This window comes from Gopherus evgoodei, chromosome 8, assembly GCF_007399415.2.
Source record: "Gopherus evgoodei ecotype Sinaloan lineage chromosome 8, rGopEvg1_v1.p, whole genome shotgun sequence".
Taxonomy (NCBI): domain Eukaryota; kingdom Metazoa; phylum Chordata; order Testudines; family Testudinidae; genus Gopherus; species Gopherus evgoodei.
In genome coordinates this window covers 45,810,379-45,831,603 of record NC_044329.1, presented here as the reverse complement: position 1 = coordinate 45,831,603, position 21,225 = coordinate 45,810,379, and the positions used below count along the sequence as shown (strand labels likewise).

Sequence of the window (21,225 nt, the reverse complement as noted above, 5' to 3'; positions counted from 1 at the left end):
ACATTCCCTGTAAGAGCGTGAAAGCTGTAGTCCCTTTAAATTTGATGACTGGGTCAAGCCTAAATCATATGAGCAGAGATTTTCAAAGGAGTATAAGGGATTTAGGCACCAAAACACATTTAAAATTCAGTGGGAGTTGGGCTTCTTGAAAGTGTCAGCCATGGTTCTTCCCTGGATGTACACTGTACATGGAGTCCAAATCAGAGTTCTGGCTTTTTTGTCCAGTGCTCTGTCTCACTTTGGATATAGTATAAGTGATGAAGAGAGTTCAGTGCGTACTGCCCTAGGCATTTAAAAATATCCTGAACTGAAGTGTGCCTGTTCCTCTCCATCTAGCAGCCAGGCCCTTCATAGAAGATCAGGGTTGGAAGAGACCCCAGGAAATCATCCAGTCCAACCCCCGCCCAAAGCAGGACAAACACCAATAAAATCATCCCAGCCAGGGCTTTGTCAAGCTGGGCCTTAAAAAACTCTGTGGATGGAGATTCCACCACCTCCCTACGTAACCCATTCCAGTGCTTCACCATGCTCCTAGCGAAACAGTGTTTCCTAATATCCAACCTCGACCTCCCCCACTGCAACTTGAGACCATTACTCCTTGTTCTGTCATCTGCCACCACTGAAAACAGCTGAGCTCCATCCTCTTTGGAACCCCCTTCCAGGTAGTTGAAGGCTGCTATCAAATCCCTCCTCACTCTTCTGCAGACTAAACAAGCCCAGTTCCCTCAGCCTCTCCTCGTAAGTCATGTGCCCCAGCCTCTGATCATTTTTGTTGCCCTCCATTTTCCATCCAAAAGTCAGTACACACTCCCTCTCCGCTGCTGTAGTTCAGACATTCAGCATGAAATGATATGTGTCTTAGGAACAATGAATGGACAACTGTCCTTGGGATTGTCAGAAGAAGTAGGGATGGGGTCAGGAGAGAGGACATGTACTGCAGGGGCCATAAGCTTGGTTCTGCCTGAGGAGTGGGATGGAATGAGGGATATGGAGGTCAATGCATAACAAAGATGCTGCCGTTAATTGGCAGGAGTCAATTTACCTGAAAGCTTTCTCCACACAAACACCTTGGTGTGCATGCTCAGTTTTCCTTGTGGAAAGTTTCAGGTCTATAGTTCACTCCGGAAGGGGCTCTCAGAGAGAAGGTATTTTTTGTCTAACACTTATCCACAAAATAGTTCTTCCCCAGGAGGTGGACACGTTCATTTTCTCTATGAAAAAGGCCAAGATATGGGTTTTTTCCTTTCAAAAGATTCACACGTATAAGACTCCACATGCAAAGTCTCAACAGAATGTTTTCTATCAACAGAGCTTTAATGACAAATACTGGGCCATGCCCTTTGCCCTGTCCCACAGCTCAGCAGGGGATTCCCCTAGCCCAAAAACAGTCTTCTCTTCCCTTGATAAGCACTAACCAACTCCTCTCATTTGCAATTGTATAACATACCTGTGGTAACTGCACAGAAAAATCCTCCCAAAGATTCTCAAAACAGTGATCACTGGGCACTTGCTAGGAGTAAATGATGAGGTGGCAGGTCACATGGTGTTGGCTCCTCCTCCTTGGTATGACAAGAGTGATCATGTGCTTGTTAAAAAGTATTAAACACGTCTTGTAATGTCAGCTAGGAGTTTTATTACAGAATTTTAACAAATAGCTGACATAAAACAGCTCAAAATGAATACTACTCCCACCCACTGCTACTGCTTACAGGAATTGTACTAGGTGTATAGCACCAGCAGTAGGTTATGTGGATATTAGCAACAATACTATCACTTTTCCAGGAGCAAATGTCCAGTGTATAGTAACAAAACTCATATAAAAGCTAAACCAAATAACCTTATCTTGCATTTTACTGGAAGCTCAGGTTCTTTCAGATAAGCAAGTTCAGCTCTGGGAACTTATGGTAACAACGTCCCCACTGATTTTAACTGCCATGTTGGAGTATGGAGTGAGAGGCACCTCTCAGATAACAAGATTCCCCCCACAGAGCTTCAGCTGAATGCAAGAAAGCCAGGGCAGAAACTTGAGTGCAGGTATTATGTATCCATGTTGCCTGTGACTCTCTGGAGATGGGCAGCAGTGTTCTCCATTAGAACGAACTCTCAAGTGGACTTTAGAAGTAGTCACAAGTAGAGCACACTGCAGCAATCCAAGATGGAACTGACATGATGTAGAGGAGAGTTGCTGGATCTTCACTGGAGGGGAAATGGATGTGGGGCTCTGGACAGAGGCAGATAGTGAAAGGGAATATGGTCCACAGATGGTGTCTGTCAAGGATTAGAAGTCAGCGAGGAGGTAGGAATCAAAGAGTAGTAATAAATGTCATTTGCAACTTGAAAAGAGGTTAATGGATGCCCACAAGCATCTGTACTAGTAGGACTATTGGTGTTAAATAGTTTAATGATTGGGGAAAGGGGAGGAATAGTGAAGTATCAGTTTGTGATGGACATGCAATTACTGGGGAGATAGCCCTAGCACTGTGATTGGTGATGTTGATTTCCTGGGATCTGTATCCAAGTAAAACACTTATAAACAGAGTGGTGCTGTTAAAGTCAAGAGCTGCACTAGTGTTAAACTTAAAACTAATTCAGGGGTGGAGATGACTTGTAATGATTTGTAAGATCATTACAGTTAAGTTAGAGCAACTCAGGGTCCTGTTCATTAGTGCAGGGAGACATAAGTTGTCTAGGCAATTTAAATTCAATACTAGTCACAACAGCAAGGAGTCTATGTGTGTGTGGGGGGGAATCACATTTGTTATAGGGCCCATTACCCGTACCCACTAGACTAAGCCATGTCTGTTCAGAAAGGCCCACACAAATGCACAGAAGAAATCCCACTGTTTCTAGAACGAGCAATGGGAGAGAATAATGTAATCGTGCATTACTGAGCCAACAGAATGCTGTGTGACTATAGTGCCTATTATGAAAAGATAGGGGCATACTGTTATTTGTACAGAAGTGGCTAAATAAAACTGAAGGTGGGGGGAGGTATATTCTTCTCATTTGATGCAGGACCAGGGATGGTGGGAAGTTGGGGAGAGAGGTGGCTTAAGTTTCATCACCTTTGCAGCCTCTTTCTTGTGGAGTTGGCTCACAGCCACTTTAGTTCCTGGTGCAACATACAGCAGTCTAAATTAGTGTCAATGACATCCTGCTGCTTATAATCCCAAGAAGTTGGAGGGGAATGGGGGGGTCAGTGTAGAGTCGTTGTGCCACCTGGGCATTCCCAGGTAGATAGTTAAGCCTGCTTTCTGGCTGTGTTGTGCCACCAGAGCAACATAAAATAGCTGTACTGAAGGGGAGAATTAGGGGCTTCCTTTCTAAATGAGCAGATGCAATAGTATTCTTCTCACTAGATACAACTAGAGGAGTTTGGAAATATTGGCTCTATCCTGGCAGTGACAAGCTGACAATTGTATCACTATTTGTCAGATATGGCTTTCACTGCCTCCTGTTCAGCATTTCAAATGTCTCAGAAATCATCCAAAGAGAAATGAGATTCGATGCGGTCAGCAGCGAATGAAGGTTTATGTGGATGACATCATAGGTAAGGGAAGCCTGTGGAACAACTTAACCTAAGGCTAGAGCGAGTTCTGAAGGTTACGGAGGATGCAGGACTAAAATTAAAAAGATAAAATATATGCACAACAAACTGGCTATGGTTCTTAGGACACAGGATTGATAAAGAAGGGGTGGGATTAGCAATAGAAACAAAGCCATAGCTGAAAGGTCGTCTCCTTTTGATAGGATAACGAGCCTTGTGGATAAGGGAGAAGCGGTGGATGTGATATACCTAGACTTTAGTAAGGCATTTGATACGGTCTCGCATGATATTCTTATAGATAAACTAGGAAAGTACAATTTAGATGGGGCTACTATAAGGTGGGTGCATAACTGGCTGGATAACCGTATTCAGAGAGTAGTTGTTAATGGCTCCCAATCCTGCTGGAAAGGTATAACAAGTGGGGTTCCGCAGGGGTCTGTTTTGGGACCGGTTCTGTTCAATATCTTCATCAATGATTTAGATGTTGGCATAGAAAGTATGCTTATTAAGTTTGCGGACGATACCAAACTGGGAGGGATTGCAACTGCTTTGGAGGACAGGGTCAAAATTCAAAATGATCTGGACAAATTGGAGAAATGGTCTGAGGTAAACAGGATGAAGTTCAATAAAGATAAATGCAAAGTGCTCCACCTAGGAAGGAACAATCAGTTTCACACATACAGAATGGGAAGAGACTGTCTAGGAAGAAGGGCAGCAGGAGATCTAGGGGTCATAGTAGACCACAAGTTTAATATGAGTCAACAGTGTGATACTGTTGCAAAAAAAGCAAACGTGATTCTGGGATGCATTAACAGGTGTGTTGTAAACAAGACACGAGAAGTCATTCTTCCGCTTTACTCTGCGCTGGTTAGGCCTCAACTGGAGTATTGTGTCCAGTTCTGGGCACCGCATTTCAAGAAAGATGTGGAGAAATTGGAGAGGGTCCAGAGAAGAGCAACAAGAATGATTAAAGGTCTTGAGAACATGACCTATGAAGGAAGGCTGAAGGAATTGGGTTTGTTTAGTTTGGAAAAGAGAAGACTGAGAGGGGACATGATAGCAGTTTTCAGGTATCTAAAAGGGTGTCATCAGGAGGAGGGAGAAAACTTATTCACCTTAGCCTCCAATGATAGAACAAGAAGCAATGGGCTTAAACTGCAGCAAGGGAGATTTAGGTTGGACATTAGGAAAAAGTTCCTAACTGTCAGGGTAGTTAAACACTGGAATAGATTGCCTAGGGAAGTTGTGGAATCTCCATCTCTGGAGATATTTAAGAGTAGGTTAGATAAATGTCTATTAGGGATGGTCTAGACAGTATTTGGTCCTGCCATGAGGGCAGGGGACTGGACTCGATGACCTCTCGAGGTCCCTTCCAGTCCTAGAGTCTATGAGTCCTACAATCAGAACTGGGGCTGTTCCTCTGTATGGCTGAATGCTGGAGAATCTTCATACTTAATCATTCTCAAAAGGCCAAGTCTTTTATGAACTGCTTAAAACTGCATGTGAATCTGGAATAAAGCACAGAGGCACACTTGTGGGGTTTTAAAATATCTGCTGACCATATTTAAACTGTATTTTATGATCCACAGTTCTTTTTACAGATGCTGGTAGCTATGGTATTGATGGGTTGTTACTCTAGTTACAGAGTCTGTGGAAATTGAGCAATTGGAATATGATTTAGAAAAATACTGGTTTGAAACTTTCAAAGTCAACTAGAAGACTTAGCCCCAGAACATTTGTAGGGCTAAATACCCGAGAGGGCTTTGCAAATCTTGACCTATTATGCATTCAGATTCCAAGAGCAGGTGTGCTCAAAGAGAGAGAATGTCTAGCAAGCATGTGGCCATGTAAGAGAGTCACAGGCCACTTGCGTGAACTTGATAATGTCATGTTGGTGACAGATCACAAAGTGCTTGTAATTTTAATAAACAGTATAGACCCAAACAAGATACATATTAAATACCAGAGATTGCTCATGTGTTTGAGATATAAATGTATTGCAGAATAGACACATAGGTGACTGTCCACCTTGTTAGAAAGACCACAGAGGTGACTGACACTGCACCGAGGAGCTCTAGCAAGCACCCAGTTCTCCAGAGGCGTGGGATGATGCAGAAGCCCTCATATGTGCTACTTAGCGTATCGACTCACTCTCACTACAGAACTGATTCAAACAGCTGCTTGGGCTGATACACCACCGGAAACCAAGGTTATGGTTGGCTTAATTATTTTTCAGAGGTTTAGCATCCACTCTATGATTTGTATGTTATGAAAGGTGAACTTTCTGAAGATGAAGGTCTGATTATGTATAGCATTTGTACTGTTCTTACAGTCCTGTAAAGGATACATGAGGAATATTAAGCCCTCAGAAATGCTGGAAGGAGCCCTAATGTCCATGTGATAGCCCACTTGTAGGGTGAAAACATTAATCTTGCAGAATGACCTGACAAACACAACTCAAAAAATTTCCCATTGCCACAGGGCTACCCAATAGGCTTTGGAAAAGAACACTAGATGTGTGTGAAGAGGAAACATGCCTGTTTGGTAACCACTATTTTCTAGATTTGTAAGAAGTCACTTCTTGCCAGACCAGGGGTGGGCAAACTTTTTGGTCCGAGGGCCACATCTGGATGGGGAAATTGCATGCAGAGGCATGTGGGGGGGCAGGAGGGACTGCAGGATGTAGGGAGGGATGCAGTGTGCAGGAAGGGGCACAGGGCAAGGGGTTGGAGTGCAAGAGGGGGTGCAGAGTGCAGGAGAGGACTCAGTGCAGGGGATTGGGGTGAAGGACAGGTTCGGGGTGTGGGTTTCAGCCCCACTGTTTAACTTGAGCAGCTCCAGAGTGGCAGCGGCATGCAGCGGGGGCTAAGGCAGGCTCCTTGCCTTCCCTGGCTCCACACCGCTCCTGGAAGTGGCCAGCACCATGTCCCTGTGGCCCCTGGTGCGTTGCCCTTGCCTGCATATACCTCCCCCAAAGCTCTCACTGGCCACAGTTCCCCATTCCCAGCCAATGGGAGCTGCGGGGGGTGGTGCCTGCAGACAAGGGCAGCGCACAGAGCCCTCTGCCCCCCCCCGCTTCCCCAGGGACTGCAGGGATGTAGCGCCAGCTGCTTCCAGGAGCCGCGTGGAGCCAGGGCAGGCAGGGAGCCTGTCTTAGTCCCGCAGCATCATGAGCCGGATCGGGCCCGCGGGCCGTAATTTGCCCACCCCTGTGCTAGACCCACCGGTAAACAGGGCTTAGCAAAGTTAAAAGGATTTTTTCTCAATTTGACATCTGGAAATAATTTCTGACAATGGGACATAAGTTGCCAGTTCTGAATTCCAACTTTGGGGGATATACGTCAAGAACATCAACTCCAGTCTTCTCCACCCACAAAGGAATGCAGTGGCAGAGAAAATAGATATTAGAGAATTCTACAACAAAAAGACCCCGTACTAGCTCTGCTGAGCTGTAGGGCAAACCTTCACGTTAGTCATCAGAGTTAACTCAGGGCAGCTGTTCATGGGTTGACAGCTAAGAACAACATTGCTATTGTCAGAGGTAAATTTTAGGTCTGAGTGGCCCTGGTCAAAGGATGTGAAGCTGAGAGGTGCCAAATCTAAAAGGTGTTTTGGCTTTCTTCCTTAACTGTCAGAATACTGCCTGGAGCTTACTCAAAGGTAAACTAGGAATCTCAGACCTGAAAAACTGGATGAGAAGTACTGAACACCATTAGCTACTAACAGTGGAACAAGATGCACACAGAGATTCTATTTGGTCAAAACTAATTAAGGAACTCGGTACAGAGGAAGAGGAAGTATCTTCAGCTGGTTCCAAGCCCAGCAGGACTGACATGATCCTAACTGCAATGGTACTATCACCACTGCCTTAGTGAGGGGAGGTAATCCTGTTGAATCCTACTGAACAGCACTTTCCCTCTCTTGTATTTGAAAATTCAAGTGACTCAACTGGACAAAACCCTCCTGAAGGTCAGAAGACAAGACCTAACTGTAGGTGGAGCTGGGATATTTAATTTTTATTACCTTGTTTACACTAGGGGAAAATGTGAGGATATGTTTCCTTAAATCTGTAGAAGAAAGCCAGGCAGTTGGAGGCTGAAGGACAGTTATAGGAGATGCCTATAGGGAAACAGAGAGAGAACAACTTTAGGAATAATTCTGTTTTCTTTTTTAATACAGTTCTGTGTTAGAAGAAAGTAACTTTTTCTGTGGGGGCATGATGCTAACTGCTTGGGTTTAGGAAGGAACTCTACTAACATGGGCATAATATTCCTTTATTGGTCCATTGGAGTTTCATTCCATTTCAAGCATCTAGTCCTCATCTTGCCACCAGCTGGGTTATCTATAATCTAATATAGGATCAGATGTGGACCCAGTAAGCCCCTAAAGCAGCATATATTTTGGCAAAGGTTAGGCATACTCCTTCAATTGATGGTTCAGCCCAAGCCTCCATACATACATCTTAATGCTTTCCTTTTTCTTCTGTCTCATCTGGATTGTGATGTAGTCAGTTCTCTTTCAGCTAGAGCTCTATCTTGGTCAGGTCTGGGGAAAATAATGATGTTGTATAGTACAATTACATGGACAAAAGCCTTAGTACCTTGTATCACCATATTGCTGCTGTTGCAACCCTTGCCCTCTCAGGGATCTGCTGGTGCCTCTCCTCACTGCCAACCTGGCTGCTCACTCTGTGCTCCCTCAGGGGTTCCCTTTCCCCAGCTGCGCAGAACTGCTGCCTCCCTCAGGAGGAAAGTCCCCACAGCGGCAGGGCCCTGTTCTTGGTTTAACTCTGACCCCTGCTCACTATCTGCTGCAGGATGTGGAGGTGTGATTTGACAGACAGCAGGGGATGTAGGCCTAAGGCTGCCACTGGCCTCTCCTCCTTTGCCCCATTCCCTGCCTCCCTTTCCCAGCTCTTCCTACCCCATCCCCCACCTTGCCTCCTTTCCCATCCCCCAATTCCCTCCGATAGCCCACTCCCTCGCCCCAGTCCCCCTGCGCCCCTTCTCCTCACTCCCTCTCCCGCCTCCGGCTCCCATCTACTCCCAATCCTGCCACTATCTCCCGCAGCTCTCATCGCCCCCCCACTACCCCCCACTCTCATCTGCCCCTCCCCGCACTGCCTCAGCCAGCCGCCGCTCCCCCGTCGCGCGGCCCCTTTAATTCCCTCGCTCCCCTCCCCCTCCCCCTCCCCGCCGCTCCAGCCTCCATTTTCCAGCGGATCCGGCACCTGGAGGCAGCGGCGGCGGGCGCGGCCCGGACCTCCCCAGCCCGGGCATGGCTGCCAACATGTACCGGGTCGTAGGTAAGTCCCCCCTCCGGGGGCCCGAGTCTTCTTCCCCCCTGCTGGCCGCTCCTCCCCGTGGGCCAGCGGCGCGTCACGGGCCCCCGCCCCGCCGGGGCAGGGGAGCCCGGCAGGGAGCCGGCGGGAGTAGGGTTTGGGGAGGGGGGGCAGAGTTGGGGGCTGCAGGGGATGGCCGTGGGGCCAGGGGGCTGTAGGGTGGGAGTAGAAGTTGAGGTGGATGTGGGGCGGGACTGGTGGTTTGGGGATTGTAGGTTTGGGGCAGAGTTGGGGGCTGCAGGGATGGATGCCGTGGGGCCAGGGGCTGTAGGGTGGGAGTAGAAGTTGAGTGGATGTGGGGCGGGACTGGGTGGGTTTGGGGATTGTAGGGTTTGGGGCAGAGTTGGGCTGCAGGGGTGGATGCCGTGGGGCCAGGAGGCTGTAGGGTGGGAGTAGAATTGAGGTGGTGTGGCGGACTGGGTGGTTTGGGGATTGTAGGGTTTGGGGCAGAGTTGGGGGCTGCAGGGATGGATGCCGTGGGCAGGGGGCTGTAGGGTGGGAGTAAAGTTGAGGTGATGTGGGTGAGACTGGATGGTTTGGGGGTTTTAGGGTTTGGGGCAGTTGGGGGCTGGCAGGGGATGGATGCCGTGGGGCAGGGGCTGTAGGGTGGGAGTAGAAGTTGAAGTGGATGTGGGGCGGGACTGGGTGGTTTGGGGTTGTAGGGTTTGGGGCAGAGTTGGGGCTGGCAGGGGATGGATGCCGTGGGGCAGGGGGATTGTAGGGTGGGTTTGGGGCTGGTGGGGGCAGAGTTGGGACTAGAGGTGGGGCGGGCTGTGTGTTTGGGTGTTATGGGTGGGGTGGGGGCTGGCAGAGGATGGGTGTTCCAGGGCCAGGAATTGTAGGGTGGGGTAGAATTTGAGGCTGGGGTTAAGGAAACTGTGGGGTTGGGTATGTTTAGATTGTAGGATGGGGTTGGCATGGGATGGGCGTTCTGGGTGGGAAGGGGGTTGTAGGGATAATGGGAGGGTTAGTGTGTGTAGAGTTGGGGGAGGGTGGTGGGGTTTGGGCTCTGGTGCTGGTAGAGGACGAGTGTCCATGGGGCTGAGAGGGTATTAGGGCTGGGAATTTGAGGGGGGTGTCATGGGGTGTGTGGATGAGGGCTTGGGAGGGGATGGGGTGCAGTGCTGAGGGTTGTGGAACTGGAGAGATGATGGGAACAGAGTTGGGCGTGGGGGAGTGTGGAGCAGAGTTGTGGGCTGAGTGTTGGGATGGACTTTAGAGTAGGGTTGTGGGTTGATAAGTATGTGAGGTTCAGAGTTGGGGGATGTAAGAGTAAAGAGGTGCTGTGTGTGCTTTGCGTGGGCTGAGGTGGAGGACTAAGAGGCTTTCTCAGTAGTTTGTACAGTGTGTGGGGTGCTGTGGGTGCATGGAGTATGAATGTTTGTTTGTGGAAATAGTTCTGCTGGTTTCTGTTTTCTCTCTCTCCACCATTGTTTTGTGGTGGCTTTTGCTTGACTCCTACCTCTTCCCTTCTAGGCATCCTGCTCAGAGTCCCACACTTCTGTCTGAATGTCCCATGTTTAACTCATGTGAGGAGAAAGGAGAGATACAGGAGTATGGGGTTGAATTAGGGAATTTAAACTTTGAAAGGGTGGCATGGTGTGGATTCATTCTTAGCTGGTTTCCTGGATGACAGTTGTGCTATGCGGCTTTCTTATTCCTGGAGTGGGTGGGGAGGAATAGTACAAGGGGTTCTGTTCTATATCAGACCCCCCGAATCTAAGAATGCCCCATTTTCCTTTGCATCCAGAGGCCACTATGGGCTATCAATTCCAGGAAAATGGATACTGAAGAAGATATGGTAGGAGTGACAGGCAATGCAGAGAGTGGGCAGGAGACCAAGTCCTAGTCTTGGCTTCCAACTATTGTCCTTTTTCCTAATCTTTCTCCCCCCTTGGCCTAGCTTTATGTTCTCTTGCTTTTGTCTCCCCATTAGGTGCCTCTACTTTTCATATCTATCCCATCTCTGATTGTATTTGGCTTGGTGAGGAGATATGATGTGGCTCCCATCTGTCATAACTTTGCCTCTTTGGCTTCAGAGAATGCTGAGCATACTGCTATGGATTGGGTTTATTGAGGGCAGGATTCTGAAGGAGATAAATTGTAGAAATTTGTGTCTCTTGGTTCCTGTTGTGATTTATAAAACTGATTATTTCACATGGATTGACCATTTGTTTGGCATTTAGTTCAGTCTCTCAGGTCTTGCTGGAATCTCATCTCTGGAGCATTGAATGCCAGGAACCCTGTTCGTGTGGTCATATTGTTTAGGGAAAGGCTATTAGCCAATTAGTTACCACTCCCCATTTTTTTACATATGGATGGGCCTTGACTTGACACACATACAAGCCCTATAACAGAGATCCAGCAGTCTCTAGATGACTATTGCTATTAGAAGACAGTCGTTTGACTAATGAAGGAGGTTGTGGTGGTTGTATCACCTTGAAAGGAGAGACCTCCAATTTTCAAAATGGCTATGTGTGCACATCTCAAAAGGGCCATCTTCATATGTTTCTGATTCCCTGATGAATACTTGTTTTGGTCGTCCAGGTTATTGTCGGATTGCTTTAGCATCCATCAGAATTACTCCTGGGGGAATTCGTGCCACTGCGTGCGCACAGAAGTCATGTCCACATGAATTTTTTTCCCTGCAGAAATACATTCTTCTGGAAAGGTGCTGCAGTTGCCAACTTTTACTCACTGGGAATGCTGTGGCACCAGAACAGAGTGGCTGCTCTTGGGTGGGAGAAGGTTGCAGCTCAGATAGGGAAGAAAGTGCCTAGCCCATGGTGTCCGGTTTGTTCAGAACGGATGTACAGTGTGGGGCACATGGGGCTTCTGGTGGGCACAGAATGTTGGGGATAGATGGGTCAATAGTCAGGGCCACATTGGAGGGATGTGAGGAGGGAGTACATGGTTGTAGGAGGGAGTCTGAGTGGGGGTGCAAGGACAAATGGTGGTGAGGGAGTGCAGGAACATATGGGGCATGTTCCTGACTGAATGAAGGTTAGGGGTCCGCCAGGGTGCATAGTTGAAGCTCCCTAACAATCCCTACTCCCTCACCTCCCAAAAACCTTTGTTCGATACTTCTCCAACTCATACCCAACAACCCCCCACTTCACACTCAGCTCTTTCCCAGTAATGACTTCCCTCTCCTTCAGCTCCTCCATACCCCTGACTCCCCTGAGCCTTTGTGCGCTTCTGAAGGGTACAGTAAATACATTTCTGTATTGTAGTTTAAATGAATATTACTCAGAGTTGTGTATTAATATGCCTAGTAAGGATCTGTTAGTCAAAAAACATTTCCTGAATCTTTTTTGTTGTCTGTATTGTTACAGACATATTTGCTGACAGGTATTTTGAAATAAATTACCAAAATAATTGAAACTTGCATGATTATATTATTTTGACAAATAAAAATATGCAGAATTTTAAAATATTAGTGCAGAATTTTTAATGTTTTGGTGCAGAATTCCCCCGGTGTAGGGAATGACCATGGTATATTGACTAAAGAGCCAATGGCTACCATAATCGTAATGGGTGTGTAGTAGATAGTTTTTGTCTCAATAGACATAGTGGCAATACTTTCTAAACTTATTTTGATGTTGGGATTGGCAGAAGTCATAGTGAAGATTCCTTTATTATGGTCTTGTCATAAACTTGTGCAGACTGTTGTCAGGGCTCACCTTTGCTGCAGTAGATGTGTGGAACGTATTTTTTCTGTCCTTGGAAATTAACAGCATTTTCTAATATAGACTACAATGCACCTAGTGGACCTCTCTGTCTTTGTAGGACACTTAGCTATCTTTTACCGTCTAATGTTGACACACAGTAGTTTCTAAATATCATCTTCCTTAAAACCATCCCTGCAGTCTCCAGGTGTATAGATGACCTGCCAGCATGAAATGTAAAGTAAGAATGCCACAGCATCAGGAGCAGACTTTAAGCAATGAGTTTGATCAGCCTTAAAGAACTGTTAGAAGTCATGTGCCTTGATATAAAAGTGGAGAAGAAAAGCTTCACCACAGCATCTATGCAAGCCCAAACAACCTGAAATCTTCTGGGTAGTAGACAGCATGGTGATTTGTGATCTGCTTTTGTTTGGAAGCAGTCAAATGTTTGACAAGATTGATTAGGTTTGCAGTGACTGGCTGCCTGTATATGGCAGATCCTTCTGGATTTCCTGTTTATACAATGCAGTTGAACAGATGTGACACCTAAAGATAGTGGCAAAGAATCCTGTGGCACCTTATAGACTAACAGACGTTTTGGAGCATGAGCTTTCGTGAGTGAATACCCACTACATCAGATGCATGTATTCACCCACGAAAGCTCATGCTCCAAAACATCTGTTAGTTTATAAGGTGCCACAGGATTTTTTTTGCTGCTTTTACAGATCCAGACTAACACGGCTACCCCTCTGATACTAAAGATAGTGGAGAGCTTTGGGCTGTGACCTACAGCTTGGAGTTATGTCCCTGCTAGCTAGTGAAGTCATGAGGAGGATAAGTTTTATGTTCACTGTTATCTGAGAGCTAACTCCTCCTCAGGAGGGCAACATATCAGAACAGTTATGTCCATGTTCAAGAAGCCACCTCTTGATACTACTGACAGTCCTGCTAACGATAGTGCTGTCTATAACAACTTCTTGGAGAAACTTAGTGGAAAGATTCTTGCCTTATCTGGAGTTTTAATAGTTACCGTTTGATTCAGGTGTTAGGCCTAGATATAGATAGAGTAGAGCTAATTTTGTGAGTCTATCCTACTATCTTACAAAGGGAAAAAAGGCCATATATAATCAGTCTTTACAATAAAAATATTGTTAATGCATCATTAGGGACCAGGAGTTGACTTATTTTGTTTTCTCCTCCTATGTGATATTGCCTGTAGAATCTGTGGAACTCCTCAGGATTTTCTTCTTATGGCTCCTATCATTATAGTGTCTGATCGCCTTTCCCATATTAGTGAATTTATCCTCATGACACCTTTAGTGATATAGGCAAGTAATATTATCCACTCTTTTTCAGATGGGGGGACTGAGGCACAAAGATTAAGGAAGTTTGTGCCAGAGCTAAGGATTGAATGCAGATCTTGGGAGTCCCAGTCAGTACCTTAACTGTAAGGCCATCCATCTACCTTATTCTGTCACATCTCCTATTCAGTGTGTATGTAAAGTTGATAGAGGAGATGGTGAGAGTGCAGTGTTATCAATATAACACTCAGCTCTGCATCATATCTCTTTCCTCAGACCCAAGTGGTGGTGTCTGCTTTCCCAGCATATAGCTGAAGCTGAATTGAGGAGAGGAAATGTTGGGTTGAAAGAGTGAAATGGTGAGAGTGAGGTCTGCTTCCTGGAATGTGAGGGTAGGCTTGCCATTTGCCAACAAGTTTTGCAGTTTAGTGATCCTATTCGATTCATGGCTGCGTCTGGATTATCAGGGCTCAGCAGTAGCCAAACGTGGGTTTTTTCATCATTTCTTTGCAACTTTTTCTTTGTGTGGAGCTTTCCACTGTGTTCTAGGATTTTGTCCTTTCCAGTTTGGACTACTGCAATGTGCTTTAGTTTTAGGCCACACTTGAAGACTTCTAGAAACTTCTGCTGGTTCCGGATATGTTGCCATCTTAGTTAGCAGGGTTTTTTGGATTGGCCATATTAGTAAAATTGTGTCAATATGCTCCAGAGACTTTAAATATCTTCCTGTATACAACTCAAAATATTAATTTTTTTGAGCCCTTTATGGTTTGATCCTGATTACTTTGTCTATATCTGTCCTGGTACACGATCATGAGAGTTGAGATCAGCTAGGAAGCAATTTACTGATAGCTCCAGACTTGTGTATGAATGGAGCTGGGTACAGAGCATTCAAGGTGGGACATTTTAAATCTAGACTTCATTTTTTTGTTCTACAGAGCCTGAGTTACTGGTCTTCAAAATATGTTGCAACACTTCTTGGTTCAAGCTTTTTGTGAGTGTGTTTGGGGGGGGAGAGTGTAAGGTGGCAAGGGTTTTTTTTTTTTGTTTATGGCATGGGTGACACATCTAAAAAGTTTTCTGGAACTGGCATTGCAAATATTATAACTTGTTCATCTTCCTGGGGGGAGTCACAAATAGGGTTTATGCGTTTATAGCCATTCTCAGAAGGGGACACAATCAACTTAGTCACTTATTTCTGAAAACGTTGGATCTGTTACTGATGATGGTATCAGTCAATTCCATTATCAGTAAGAACATAAGAACGGCCATATTGGGTCAGACCAGTGGATATCTAGCTAGTGCCAGATGCCTTAGAGGGAATGAACAGAGCAGAGCAATGTATTGAGTGATTCCCTGTTGCCAGTCTCTGCTTCTGGCAGTCAGAAGTTAAGGAAATCCCAGAATTATGGGGTTGCACTGATCATCTTGGCTAATAGCCATTGATGGACCTATCCTCTATGAAACTCTCTAATTCTTTTTTAAACACAATTAGTTTTGGCATTCACAGCATCCTCCGGCAATGAGTTTCACAGATTGACTGCGTGTTGTATGAAAAGTACTTCTGTATGTTTTAAATTAATAAATTTCGGGTGACCCTCTGGGTTTTGTTTAGTGTTAAGGAGTAAATAATCGTTCCCTATTGACTTTCTCCATACCATTCATGATTTTACAGACTTCTATCAAATTCCCCTTAAGTCACCTCTTTTCTAAGATGAACAGTCCCAGTCTTTTAAATTTCTCCTCCGATAGAAGCTGTTCCATATGCCTAATCATTTTGTTGCCCTTTACTATACATTTTCCATTTCTAATGTATTGTTTGTTTGTTTGTTTGTTTGTTTGAGATGGGGCAACCAGAACTTCAGGCAATAGGTATGGATGTACCATCAACTTATATAGTGGCATTGATATTTTCATCTTAATAGCTATCCCTTTCCTAATGGCTCATAACATTTTGTTAGCTTTTTTGACTGCTGCTGCACACTGAAGAGGTGTTTTCAGAGAACTATCCACGATGATTTCAAGATCTTTCTTGAGTGGTAACAATTAATTTAGACAACATCATTTTGTATATATAATCAGAATTACATTTTCCAATGTGCTTTACTTTGCATTTATCAACCTGGAATTTCACCTGCTATCTGTTTGCCCAGGCATCTAGTTTTCTAAGATCCCTTTGTTTCAGCATGAGCTTTTGTGAGCTACAGCTCACTTCTTCAGATGCACAGAATGGAACACACAGACAGGAGATATTTATACATACAGAGAACATGAAAAGGTGGAAGTATGCATACCAACAGGAAGAGTCTAATCAATTGAGAGGAGCTATCCTCAGCAGGGGAAAAAACTTTTGAAGTGATGATTAAGATTGATTAGACTCTTCCTATTGGTATGCATACTTCCACCTTTTCATGTTCTCTGTATGTATAAATATCTCCTGTATGTGTGTTCCATTCTGTGCATCTGAAGAAGTGAGCTGTAGCTCACGAAAGCTCATGCTGAAATAAATTTGGTAAATAAAGGTGCTACAAGTACTCCTGTTCTTTTGCGGATACAGACTTACACAGCTGCTACTCTGAAATAAGATCCCTTTGTAACTCTGCACAGTCAGCTTTGGACTTTACTAAATTACTCAAGATAGTTTTGTCTGCAGACTTTGCCACCTTACTGTTTACATCTTTTTCCAGTTCATTTACGAATATGTTGAACAGCACTAGTCCCAGTACAGAACCTCGGGGGAACCTGCTGTATTTCTCTCCATAGTGAAAACTGACAATTTATTCTCACCCCTTTGTTTCCTGTCTTTTAACCAGCAACTGGTCCATGGGAAGACCTTTCCTCTTATCGCATTACGGCTTACTTTTCTGAAGAGCCATTGTTGAGGGACTTTTTCAAAGACTTTCTGAAAATCCAAGTACACTTGATCACCCTTCTCCACAAGTTTGTTGACATCCTCAAAGAATTCTATTAGCGCAAGGTGTGATTTCCCTGTACTAAAGCTGTGTTGACTCTTCCCCAACATATTGTGTTCATTTGTGTCTGATAATTCTGTTCTTAGTTTCAACCAATTTTTTTTGATACTGAAGTTAGGCTTTTATTGGACTGTAATTGCCAAGGATCCTGAGGCGATCCTTTTTTAAAAATTGGTGTTATGTTAGCTATCCTCCGGGCATCATGTTTGAAGGCTGATTTGAGTGATAGGTCCCATACCACAGTTGGTAGTTCTATAGTTTCATATTTGAGTTCCTTCGGAACTCTTAGGTGACTTATTTACTGCTTGTTTAATCAGTTTATTCCAAAAACCTCTTCTAAGGAACTGTCTCGCATTAAGGTGTCAGTTGATTTGTCACCTAAAAAGAATCATTCAGATGTGGGAATCTCCTTCAGATCCTCTGCAGTGAAGACCAATGTAAATAATTTGTTTAGCTTTTCTGCAATGGCCTTGTCTTCCTTGAGTTCTCCTTTTTAGCATCTTGATCTTTCATCGTTTCACATCTTGTAAGCCTGTTTTGTATATCAAAAAGGGTGAGAGTAAAACACTTAATTACCCTGGGTTTACAATTTTTATTACAGCATCTGATAAAATTTCGAAGGCTTTGTCTACACTAGCACTTTTGTTGGTAAAACTTACGTAGGTCAGAGATGTGAAAAAAACACACTGACATAAGTTTCACCGTCAAAAGTGCTGGTGTAGACAGCACTACATCAGGAGAGGCTCTCCTGCTGACATAGCCAATGACACTTGTTGAGTTTTTTTAATTATGCTGGCAGGAGAGCAGCTGTGCTGCTGTAAGGTCCGTAGTGTAGATGTAACTTAAGTCTCTCCTATTTTTTTTAAAAGATATTAAGTTGAGTGTTTGTAAGGTTGCGTAAGCATTTTCATTCTAATTGGTCCTTTTCAGTTATGTACATTTGTCATTCTTTTTTCATCCAGAATTTTTCCATTTGTGCCTCTTACAAAGTGTGTGTGTGAGAGAGAGAGTAATTTCAAAACAGATTTTTAGATGACAAAAGTAGAGCAAAATACATTTACAATTGTTAATCAAAAGTAAAATAAAGCATATTTTAAACACTTTAGTAGTTTAGAGTAGAAACTTGAAATTTGGTACTATGTATTCCTGGATTAGACTTCAGCCTTTTTTGTAAAATAGTGTAGTGGCTGCTTTTATTTGCAGAGAGATAATAATTTTTTGACAATAATGTGATTGTGATGTCATAAAGTTAAAATTACTTATCCAAAGTGTGAAATGGGGGAGGGGGCTTGATACATTGGACTCTCACTATCTTATTCCTCTCTAATTTACGAAGTTGATTCTTAGAAAACCAGAAAAGACTGAATTTTTTTAGTGAAGCTTTAATAAGAGTCTTTAGTATATCTCCAATTATTACATCTCCTAGAACTAGAAGGGACCTTGAAAAGTCATCGAGTCCAGCCCCTGCCTTCACTAGCAGGACCAATTTTTGCCCCAGATCCCTAAGTGGCCCCCTCAAGGATTGAACTCACAACCCTTTTAGCAGGCCAATGCTGAAACCACTGAACTATTGTAGTACTAAGGCTCCATTACTTTACAAAATTAACTACAGTAGATCTTGAATACCATGAAATATTTTTGAAACAACTTTGCTTTTTAAAAACTTGTTTTCTTACTAATTTTTAATCCATAATTGGTCTATTGGACTGTCCATCATTATAGTAGAACCTCCTTAATGCTTCTTAATTACCAAACAATTAGGAAAATTGCATGAGAAGTTTGTCCTTTTACTGAAAAAAGCATTTCAGTATTAAAGTCCCTTTTAAAAGTAATGTTGGTTACTCTAATGAAAGTTTCATACTTTAAAATCCTGCTTAGATGAGTGATTTCCATTAGTAGATAGCAAGTTTCTCTTGCTGGAAGTAGAAACAAAGCTTTTTTACAAATACCCAGTAGTTGTGATAGAAGCTAATGATAAATGGCAGGATGCTATTAATTGGTGTTGAGTATTAAAATCTGAGCAAATGTAAGCCTTAAATGTTTCTAATAAGCCTTTTCTCATCTACTTTTTTTAGTAACATCATAATTTTGAAGTGAAGCCAGAGGTGAACATGAAGGAAAAAATTTTTCACCCTTTCTCAAAAGCTACAAGAAATGTCTTTCTCTTTTTTAGGAGAATTTTTAGAGCATTCTAGGATCATTGAAGATGCATTTTTTACTCTATGGAAATTTAAAATACAACCTGCAAAGAAACTCGCCCACTGTTCTGTTTATATGCTTTCCTAGTTGCAAAAGTTAAAAGTTGCAACTGTCACTCACTCATAAACTTCTCAAACTAGACCTAGTCCCAGTTGGCTGAAAATATTCCTCTATTCAAAGCTTTTGAATCTTGCCACATATCACTTTTTTCTTTTTGACTCTCATCTTGAGCAGATCTTTTCTAACACAAGGACTTTGCAAGACCCCCAGTAGCCTGCTGGCTGTTAGACTGAGCAGTCATATGTGAAACAGATTATGGAAACCACATGATCAAAAACTTCAGTCCCGCAATGGCAAAATAAGTCTCTGAAGATGCCCCAGACTCTGTAAAGGCATTGAACAAAAGTATGTACCTGACTATTTTTGGGGTATGTCTACACTTTGTCTATAGCTGTGTCAGCACAGCCCAATAGTGTAGGTGGAGGCTGTGCTGACAGAAGGGGTTTTTCTGTTGGTATAAGAACACCCCGTCATTAAAGATAGCTATGTTGATGAAAACCCTCTTCTGTCAAAATCAGGGTAGATATAGCTATGTCAGCATAGCTGCGTTAATGCTCTGTGGAATTTTCATACCCCTGACTGATGTATCTATGCTGATAAAACTTTTCAGTGTAGACTGTAGGTCTTTTTGGAACCCTAGGCATGGCTAAGGGTATGGCTACATTTGGAATTTCAAAGCGCTGCCGCGGCAGCGCTTTGAAGTGTGAGTGTAGTCAGAGCGGCAGCGCTGGGAGAGAGCTCTCCCAGCGCTGCATGTAAACCACATCCCTTAAGGGTGTAGCGTGCAGCGCTGGGAGCCGCGCTCCCAGCGCTGCTGCCCGGATTACACAGACGCTTTACAGCGCTGTATCTTGCAGCGCTCAGGGGGGTGTTTTTTCACACCCCAGTTGCAGCGCTGTAAAGTGTGAGTGTAGCCAAAGCCTAAGAGTGTGAACCAAAGTAGGCCTTGTCAGAAGAGTAACACTGAGGTATCAACTAACCAAGTAAGCACTTCCTGACTGGAGAGGATGGTACAAGATTACACCAACTCCCTACTAAAGATGAGGGGATGACAGGATAATGGATAAGGATGTTTTGTTTGAACTAGCAGGTACAAGATGTAAGGATGGTAACAATATCTGAAGTGTAAGAGGTAACATGTTTGTTTCAATGTATGAAAAGCAGAAATCATAGGAGGGGCAACTTTGTATTGGCCTATAAGACAGCATTCTGTTCTGTTGATTACATTAATACCTTGTGTCATAAACAGATAGCTAAGGGTTAAGGTCTCTTTCACCTGAAACACCTGACCAGAAAACCAATCAGGAAACCGGATTTTTTCAACTTTGGGTGGAGGGAAGTGTGTCTCTGAGTCTTTTGTCTGCCTGCCTGCTTCTCTGAGCTTTGGAGAAGTACTTTCTACTTTCTAGTCTTCTGTTTCTAAGAGTAAGGACAAAGAGATCAGATAGTAAGTTATATGGTTTCTTTTCTTTGGTATTTGCATGAATATAAGTGCTGGAATGCTTTGATTTGTATTCTTTTTGAATAAGGCTGTTTATTCAATATTCTTTTAAGCAATTGACCCTGTGTTGTATCATCTTAATACAGAGAGAACATTTGTATTTTTTCTTTCTTTTTTATATAAAGTTTCTTTTAAGACCTGTTGGAGTTTTTCTTTACTTCAGGGAAATTAAGTCTGTACTCACCAGGGAATTGGTGGGAGGAAGAAATCAGGGGAAAGCTGTGTGTGGATTGCTAGCCTGATTTTGCATTTCCTCTGGGTGAAGAGGAAAGTGCTTTTGTTCCAGGATTGGGAACGGAGAGGGGGACTCACTCTGCGTAGTTTCACAGAGCTTGTGTCTGTGTATCTCTCCAGGAGCACCTGGAGGGGGGAAGGGAATCAGGATTAACTCCCTTTGTTGTGAGACTCAAGGGATTTGGGTCTTGTGGTCCCCAGGGAAGGTTTTTCAGGGGGACCAGAGTGCCCCAAAACACTCTAATTTTTTGGGTGGTGGCAGCAGTACCAGGTCCAAGCTGGTAACTAAGCTTGGAGGTTTTCATGCTAACCCCCAAATTTTGGACGCTAAGGTCCAGAATCTGGGGTTAATGTCTCTTTCACCTGAAACACCTGACCAGAGAACCAATCAGGAAACCGGAT

At 44.0% G+C, this 21,225-nt stretch overlaps 1 protein-coding gene and 1 long non-coding RNA gene across 3 annotated transcripts in view; one reads left to right on the top strand and one right to left on the bottom strand.

The window, feature by feature from the left end:
- Window positions 1-799: 799 nt before the first annotated feature.
- On the bottom strand, window positions 800-8,864 carry LOC115655977. Of its 2 annotated transcripts, XR_004001558.1 has the most exons (5): window positions 8,778-8,864; window positions 8,007-8,092; window positions 7,571-7,666; window positions 1,448-1,559; window positions 800-1,211 (listed from the first exon to the last, which is right to left on the bottom strand). It is a non-coding gene; the product is annotated as an uncharacterized LOC115655977 (long non-coding RNA). The 2 variants fall into 2 exon arrangements; XR_004001559.1 differs by lacking the exon at window positions 7,571-7,666.
- Window positions 8,865-11,904: 3,040 nt separating this feature from the next.
- The window catches only part of MTA1 (metastasis associated 1), a 176,702-nt gene continuing 167,381 nt past the window's right edge, over window positions 11,905-21,225 (top strand). Inside the window, 1 exon segment of the mRNA XM_030572101.1 lies at window positions 11,905-12,093. Coding sequence (XP_030427961.1) covers window positions 12,027-12,093 — 67 coding nt within the window. The 5' untranslated portion in view covers window positions 11,905-12,026.